Source organism: Pundamilia nyererei, unplaced genomic scaffold (genome assembly GCF_000239375.1).
Source record: "Pundamilia nyererei isolate P.nyererei 1_Seehausen unplaced genomic scaffold, PunNye1.0 scaffold00097, whole genome shotgun sequence".
Classification (NCBI taxonomy): domain Eukaryota; kingdom Metazoa; phylum Chordata; class Actinopteri; order Cichliformes; family Cichlidae; genus Pundamilia; species Pundamilia nyererei.
The window spans coordinates 38,289-47,486 of NW_005187498.1; the positions used below are offsets into that span (position 1 = coordinate 38,289).

A 9,198-nucleotide genomic window follows, 5' to 3' on the forward strand; every position below is an offset into this window, starting at 1 on the left:
CATCTGATACCCGACCTGACATATAGACACAGACAAACAGGCACACACAGATACAAACATCCATTCCCACCCTCATGCTCTCATATGCAATTACTCAACACTCAACCAACGTGGAGACAGACATAAAGAGACACTTTACACGCAATCACACTCCCCAAGCGTACTCTAAGCCCCAGGTCTAGGTATCTTTGACCCTGGAGGGGGAAACTGCACCCAGACCCAGGTAGTGTTACCCTTTTCCCTGGGGTGGAGAGAAGCTGACTGCCCCGACTCGGCAGCAGCAGGGAGGCCCCACATTCCAGACCCCAATCGGACGGCCAACTCCTCCTCCTATCCCCCCCGCTCCAGCAGCTGTTTACCTAAAAATGCAGCCAAGGCGTTTTTTTTAAATAAACATATCAAACTACAGAACAATCAGGTGTTCTGCATCAAATCTGATGCCACACAAATCGTTTGTTCCACTCCAAAAAATAATTTCTGTCCACTATGAGATAAAGGAGAACAACAGCCTGATACCTGCAGGCCTGACAACAGGAGATGTACTCTCTCCTGTAACACCTGTAACATTCAGCAGTCGCCTCGTTGTTCTGACACACACAACAAAACTATTGACTACACTACACACTAACTACACAAGATTTGCACTAAACGTCTCAAATCTCTCACATCTCAAAACACCGCCGTCACCCCTAAAACTTCCCCCGTTCCTAAACAACTAAATGCCATGTTGCCATATCATGTGGCTTCACTCCACATCAGCCACACCGCTTTGCTAGCTAAAACACCGGTGTCGGCACATACGGATGCTGTCATAGCCTGTCATTGACATTGATTAGCTGCGTATATACGAATGTGAATCGCATTATTGGCTGGACTATGGGATAAGGTGGCATTGTTCTAATCCCATACGGGAGCAGCCAGTCACTTACTGACTAACACTGCAAAACAGAATTGTTAAAGTTTTCATTTTAAATTCAATTCAGGTTTGATGGTTTTTTATGTGCGCAACGCAGATTTTCTGTGCGCAGAGACCATGCCAGCAGTGCGCAATTGCGCACGCGCGCAGCTCAGAGGGAACATTGCTGGTCAGTACCGAAAAGAAGCACAACCATTCATATTGTTACAGTTCCGTGGTCTCAGCCTCAAATATTCAAATCAAACAAACGTCATGTAAAAACAAACAAACAAATGAACTCTCTATTTCTTTTCTTCATTTCTGTGAAACAATGCTGTATGAAATGTTTGCAGCGGGTATCATGACAGAGGATAGACCTTTCGATTTCACAAGCCTCATATTTCCGGCCTTCTCGGCCTTCAAGGACGCAGCCCAAGTAGACAGCGAAGGCTGCGTCCTCCAGGGCTGCAGACCCTGAATTGGGATACAGCCATAGTGTGTGCTCACCTTTGCTCTTTGTCGTCCGTCTGTGTATCATTCTATGTGTCATCCCCCATGTTCTAACAACGTTTCATGGTTTCAGGTTTATTTAGTTAGTTTTCCTGGTTTAGGTCTTTCTTATTTTCTTTCTTTGCCATGTCTGCTTCTGTTTGTATTATCACCGTTTGAAAATAAAGCTCACTCACAGTAATGCCAGTGCCTGCACTTGGGTCCATCTCTTATAACTTCACACATCTGCCGCTGCAGCCGTGACAGGATGTATTTGTTTAAAAGCCCGCCTTCCATTTCCCACATTTCATTTCCTGTTTCTTTTCTACAGTTTCGCTGTTTTTTTACATTTATTTTATCACTCCTCTCTATCACTACAGGGAGTGCAGAATTATTAGGCAAATGAGTATTTTGTCCACATCACCCTCTTCATGCATGTTGTCTTACTCCAAGCTGTATAGGCTCGAAAGCCTACTACCAATTAAGCATATTAGGTGATGTGCATCTCTGTAATGAGAAGGTGTGTGGTCTAATGACATCAACACCCTATATCAGGTGTGCATAATTATTAGGCAGCTTCCTTTCCTTTGGCAAAATGGGTCAAAAGAAGGACTTGACAGGCTCAGAAAAGTCAAAAATAGTGAGATATCTTGCAGAGGGATGCAGCAGTCTCAAAATTGCAAAGCTTCTGAAGCGTGATCATCGAACAATCAAGCGCTTCATTCAAAATAGTCAACAGGGTCGCAAGAAGCGTGTGGAATAACCAAGGCGCAAAATAACTGCCCATGAACTGAGAAAAGTCAAGCGTGCAGCTGCCAAGATGCCACTTGCCACAAGTTTGGCCATATTTCAGAGCTGCAACATCACTGGAGTGCCCAAAAGCACAAGGTGTGCAATACTCAGAGACATGGCCAAGGTAAGAAAGGCTGAAAGACGACCACCACTGAACAAGACACACAAGCTGAAACGTCAAGACTGGGCCAAGAAATATCTCAAGACTGGTTTTTCTAAGGTTTTATGGACTGATGAAATGAGAGTGAGTCTTGATGGGCCAGATGGATGGGCCCGTGGCTGGATTGGTAAAGGGCAGAGAGCTCCAGTCCGACTCAGACGCCAGCAAGGTGGAGTACTGGTTTGGGATGGTATCATCAAAGATGAGCTTGTGGGGCCTTTTCGGGTTGAGGATGGAGTCAAGCTCAACTCCCAGTCCTACTGCCAGTTTCTGGAAGACACCTTTTTCAAGCAATAGTACAGGAAGAAGTCTGCATCCTTCAAGAAAAACATGATTTTCATGCATGACAATGCTCCATCACACGCGTCCAAGTACTCCACAGCGTGGCTGGCAAGAAAGGGTATAAAAGAAGAAAAACTAATGACATGGCCACCTTGTTCACCTGATCTGAACCCCATTGAGAACCTGTGGTCCATCATCAAATGTGAGATTTACAAGGAGGGAAAACAGTACACCTCTCTGAACAGTGTCTGGGAGGCTGTGGTTGCTGCTGCACGCAATGTTGATGGTGAACAGATCAAAACACTGACAGAATCCATGGATGGCAGGCTTTTGAGTGTCCTTGCAAAGAAAGGTGGCTATATTGGTCGCTGATTTGTTTTTGAATGTCAGAAATGTATATTTGTGAATGTGGAGATGTTATATTGGTTTCACTGGTAAAAATAAATAATTGAAATGGGTATATATTTGTTTTTTGTTAAGTTGCCTAATAATTATGCACAGTAATAGTCACCTGCACACACAGATATCCCCCTAAAATAGCTAAAACTAAACACAAACCAAAAACTACTTCCAAAAACATTCAGCTTTGATATTAATGAGTTTTTTGGGAACATGGTTGTTGTTCAATAATAAAATTATTCCTCAAAAATACAACTTGCATAATAATTCTGCACTCCCTGTACTTATTTCATCTTATAGGGACAGGAAATGCTGCTGTCACTTTCAGGGACCATTTAACAGTCACCATAGCCATTGTTTGTATTTACTCTTCTCATAAATGTATTTCCAGTTTCAAGTCATCAGTTGGAAAAAGCTACTTTATATTAGATTATTATCTAAACATTTGAGCCCAGCACCCTACTGACATAAACGAATTATAGAGAAACAAATAAATGGTAAATGGCTTGCATTTGTATAGCGTTTTACTTAGTCCCTAAGGACCCCAAAGTGCTTTACGCTACATTCAGTCATCCACCCATTCACACACTGGTGATGACAAGCTACATTGTAGCCACAACTGCCCTGGGGCGCACTGACAGAGGCAAGGCTGCCGGACACTGGCGCCACCAGGGCCTTTGACCACTAGTATTTAGTATCTTGCCCAAGGATATTTGGCATGCAGCCAGGAGGCAGCCTGGGATTGAACCACTGAACTTCTGATTAGTGCCTGACTTGCTCCGCCACCTGAGCTACAGCCACCCCAAATAATTTTCCTTTGGTAACCATGACTTTGTGCAAATTATCTAACTAACTGTTTTTTTCTAATAGTGTGATTAAATTTTGATGTAGTCCACTGATAGAAGAATGCAGGGCACAAGTTATCTTATCTCAAAAACATGATTTTAAACAGTGATATGAGTGAACATCATTACTTTCAGCAAAGATCATGTCGAATGAATTAAGACCACAGCGTACAGCAGAACACATGTGTTTGTAAGCCTGTAATACTGAGGTCAAACAATTCAGAGCATGTCGAAATCATAGAGCTCAGGGAAGAAACATGCCTGCGGTCTTCTTTGTACCACTCAAAATCTGCCCTTGGGACAGCAGAGGCTTCACATTGCAGAATTCCTTTTTGTCCAACTGAAGTGCCTGTACTCCTCGCTTTAGAAATGAAGGGAGGATCTGGAAAACAAAAAAATACCAGTCATATGTTTTCATATGACTGTTTCTTCAAATTGAAATTGTGCCCTCAACTGTCCTCACTCAGTGTTAATTTAACTCTGCACCCTCCCACCCTTTGATGTCCTATATAGCCTGAGTGTGATAGCCTGGCCCTTACAGTTGACGGTGACTTGCACTGTCCTGACATCCGGGCTTGAGATGTCATTAGATGCAATGCATTCATAGGATCCCGACTGTTCTTTGGTGATGGCTGTGAGCATCAGGTGCTCCCCCTCTGTCACAAATTTATGGGTGCCTGTAGAGAAAGAAACAAAGCAAAAGAAAAAAAACAGTGCATGAGTTAATGTTTCAATTCAATTCGATTAGCTCTATGACATATGATCCTGTACTCATTTCAGAAGAAAAAAACCAGTCTGCCGCTGTGGACCTGACCAAAAAAGTTAAACAGCTTTGGTAGGCAGCAGCCGAGGGCAAGTCGACCCTCTGACCACCACCAGTAGGCAACGGGTGAAGTATCTTGCCCAAGGACACAACGACCAAGACTGTCCAAGCCGGGGCTCGAACCGGCAACCTTCCGATTACAAGGCGAACTCCCAACTCTTGAGCCACGCTCGAGGTTATAGGTATGTATATGTTTTTGTATATGTATATGTTTTTCTCTAAATATGTAAACAAGATGACTGACCCAATGCAACACAGCCAAGATTACCAGCTCAGATAATCACTTAATAATGCAAATATGACATAGTAATATGGTAATCCAGTTGCAGAAACTAATGTTTGCATCATGTTTTGAAAAGATATTATAGGATAATGGTAAATTTTCAAATGGTCTGCTGCAACTTAACAGATTGAACAAACTTGTGATTATCCTTGTTAAAAAACTTAATTAAAGAAAAAAGAACCCAGAAACAGGAAAGCCCTCTTTTTCTCTCAAACATCTCCAGATGGCAGACAGCTCAGGGCATGCACTCAGTACACAAAGAAAATACACTAATTGCACTGAAACAAGCCCACTTGAGGAACACCATAAATTACCCCTGACACCAACAATGTTAAAAGCATGTTTTCATGGCAGAGAGAGAGACTTTAAGCCACTGCTGTGTGGGTGGGAAAATGGATAGGAGCACTAATCCCAATCAGTAGAAATGTCAATCTAGCAATATCACAACATTAGCATAATGCCATTATGTTTTTTTAATCCTCAGCTGCAGACACTGCTGCAGCTGGCAGGGGATTCAGTAAAAAGGTTGAGGGCTAGGGATAATCAGCTTCTTGCATGAAACCAGGGAACTGCGAACTCAGGTAATTAACATTTTCATCAACTGTAACTATGTAGATTAGTGACAAAATGCTGTTGAGTTACTAGTTAGAACTATCTGAGATCTCAATGATGGAAAGATGGAAAACAAGTGCCACCCATTGGTGGGTATCTACAAATGTGAACTCAGTTCTTGATTTGTGTAATTAATTATGTAATCTATGTTTTCCATTTTCATGCAAACTATAAATTCAAGGAAATATGACTCTAATTAACATAAATGGTTAAAATTGATGATTTTCCTGATGATTTTCCTGTGATTCTTGCTAAGGAAATTCCAGCACTGTTTGCATAGAATAAAATGTTTGTGCGCTGTAGAGTTCTTTGGGAATTCAAGGAGACTAAAAAAAAGCTCTGCATAAATACCAGTCCTTATCCCCTTTTGCATCACATATTTCTCTATGCGGGAAAAAGCTTAGGTATTCTATGTGGTATTCTAAGTTAATAATAAGGTGGACAATATATATATTTTTTAAAAATGTTACTAAACTACTTTGGGGATTCAACATTTTTGTTTATACTAAAGTGGTTAAATTTAAATCAGTCTGGTAAGTTGTATCCAAATTTCTAAATGTAAATAATATTTGTGGCCAAATCAGCAAAATAGTATCACCACACTGTGCTTTATTATTGTTAAAAGCCTAAATTTTGCTTAAAGCATCTAATAAAAAAAACATAGATGCATGTTACTTCTTTTTTGTTGTGTTTTTGTTTTTTTGTGTTAGGTTTTATAGAACGATTCTTATTTCGTGTTTAAGACTTTTCAGAACTGTGTTTGAATGAGTGTCTCTGTGTGTATGTGCATGTTTATTCTTACAGCACTGTAAGCAGCCACATGTCTCCACAGCACATAATTCATACACATTTGAGAAACAATTTAGCCTCTGGCACCATCACAATACACTGAGATTAAAAGTAAGTTATTTTTTCATTATTACAGAGCCAAAAAACAATACTATACTGAAAGTGCAAGATAATGACAAGACACGGCTCCAGTTCAAGTGTTAGAATTTGAATGTCAGTTTAAATCACACAGCTGAATGAAAATAAAAGAGTCATAATCATTATGTATTAATCAGATTATATAAATATAAAAACAATCACCATTAACACCAACTCCCACATCACTGGTCACATTTCCAGCACAGCATCAGTGTCAGTGTTCCATGACTGGATCACTAATAAGAGTCATTAAAGTACGAGACGGAAGCTGAGTATCTGAAAGCACTCAGTGGAGCACTGTTGTAATATTAGCTATTAGCTTAAGGAGCTCTGCTGTCTAGACACCACTCTGTGCAGTTTTAGTAAAAAGATTACAGTAGACCAGTTAGTTAAGATGGTATGGTACCCAGTGTTGGGGAGTAAAGGAATACATGTACCGCTGTTACGTATTTAAAATAAAATACCCATAACACCCCTAGTTGCATAATGATATGAAGAAATATTTTAAAAAAATATTCAAACAATTATTTAATATGAAGGCAATAGACAGAGTGTTACAGGCATAGCCCTAAAGAATGTAGCCTCATGGGCAGTGTAGTCCGTGCTTCAGGGAGAATGGACTGCCATATCCTTTTTGGCTGTGGTTAAGGAGCTATTGATTGGAGATTGGTGGTTCGATCCTTGGCTTCCACAGTCTGCATGCCAAATATCCTTGGGCAAGATACTAACCCCAAGTTGCCCTCCGATGTGTGAATGTTGGTTAGTTTGAAACAGTTTGAAACTGTGGCGGGCAGAGCGGCCCAAGCGTTTAAAAGTAGCAGACACACGGAAAGAAGAAACCCATGAAAACATGGCAGAGCCAGGATGAACACCCTTGGCCTCATATACAAAGAATGTTTCGCATAAAAGCAGTACAAAAGAACAGCTATGTCTTCAGTGTCGGTGTCTTCAGTGAGAGCCAAAACAAAGGAACTTTTCAGCGTGAAACAACTCGGCTCGTGTAACCTGAGGAAACGGCAAGTTTTCTCTAAATATCTTTTTAGCTGTGGTTAGCTGGATGTCAGTCTTATGTTACAGCAGCTGTGTCGAGCTCGAGCTGCGAGTCATATTTTCGGCGCTACATTGTAGTGAGATAAGTTTGTGGGTGTTTTGTGCAGCTTCAGCTGTCCTTTTAACTGTTCGCTAGTTAGCTAGCGTGAGCTATAAGCTAACAGCTAGCCTGGTTAATGATGCTAGAGTTCAACGCGCATGCAAACAGGTCGTCTCTACTGCTTTAACTGTTAAAAAAGAAGGCAATGCTGCGGCTGACAGGATTTATTGTGTGAAAAAGCAGCTTGTTTAATTTAAACAGTCTGCATTAAGCTGGGCAAACACTACGATTTTTTTCAGCTGCGTTTTCAGCTCCTGCTCAAACTGTACAATTCGCAGGGGTTAGAAGTTCATAGGTCACGATGCAGGGTCTCGGCCTGATGCTCTGATGCGACCTGAGTGCTCAAACATAACATGAAGCTTATCATACAAAATCTGTCTCTCGCTCTCCCTCTCTCTGTCTTACAGACACACACACACCACCACCATCAACTTTGCTAAATTACTAATGGAAAACATTGACCAGGCAGCTGCAATTGAGCAGCAGTGTTCATCCAACTCTTTTTATGGTTGTTGTAGTCGTCACAATTTTGTGAGGCCACATTGAAAAGCCTCTTATATGGAAGCGTAGTACGGAAGCGTAGAGCTGCCACCCAGGCAAAAGAAAAATAGAGAAGTATATTGTTCTAACAATATACTTTTCATGTTAGTACAATATACCTTTCACGTTTGAACAATATAATATTACGTTATTACAATATACATAATTATCACGTTCGTACAATATAACTCTTATATAGGCTACATCACAGCTCCAGTCACAGCTTCCATCACTGTCTTTCTCGTCTTTTCCCAGAATAACAGCCAAACAGGAGGATCCATTGTCTAGCACTGCTTAGCCTTCACGCATTCTTATTTTAATCTTAATCTGGAATTCATTGCAAACTGTTTGTGCGGGATATGAATGACATGATTTAGTTTTCTACAAGAGTTAGTAAAAAACATCACCAGTGTGATCAAATCTTCTTGCCAAACATCTGCAGTTTGGCAGTGTATACATGGTAAATGGACTGATTCTTATATAGCGCTTCTCTACTCTCTCGGAGTACTCAAAGCGCTGTATACAACATGCCACATTCACCCAATCACACCCATTCTTACAAGCACTTTATCTATACTTAGTGCTATCTAACTACATTCACACACATTCATACTCCGATGGATGCATCGGAGAGCAACTTGGGGTTAGTATCTTGCCCAAGGATACCTGGCATGCAGACTGGAGGAGCCAAGGATCAAACCACTAACCTTCCGATCAGTAGGTGACCTGCTTTACCTCCTGAGCTACAGCCACCCTGAAACATATATATATGTGCTGTATATATATATATATATATATATATATACAGCACATGAAAGGTACCTCTCCAGTTCCCCTGCTTCTGGCTTTCCTGACCCCATGGATCCATCATTTTAGTCGGTTAGGCTGCTGTTTGTGCTGGTCTCATTCAGCTCGGAGTCTAGGTGATGTCTGATGAAGTTGAGACCTGTGGAAAGATGTATGGTTTTCAAAAGAATTAGGTCTGGTCATTATAGTGCTGT

General features: G+C 41.1%; 1 protein-coding gene across 1 annotated transcript in view; it reads right to left on the minus strand.

The window, feature by feature from the left end:
- opcml (opioid binding protein/cell adhesion molecule-like) overlaps nucleotides 1–9,198 on the minus strand; it is a 291,320-nt gene that overhangs the window by 28,531 nt on the left and 253,591 nt on the right. The window contains exons 4-5 of the mRNA XM_005740161.1: nucleotides 4,402–4,539; nucleotides 4,124–4,244 (exon numbers count right to left, since the gene is read on the minus strand). Coding sequence (XP_005740218.1) covers nucleotides 4,124–4,244; nucleotides 4,402–4,539 — 259 coding nt within the window. The remainder of the gene's footprint in view (nucleotides 1–4,123; nucleotides 4,245–4,401; nucleotides 4,540–9,198) is intronic.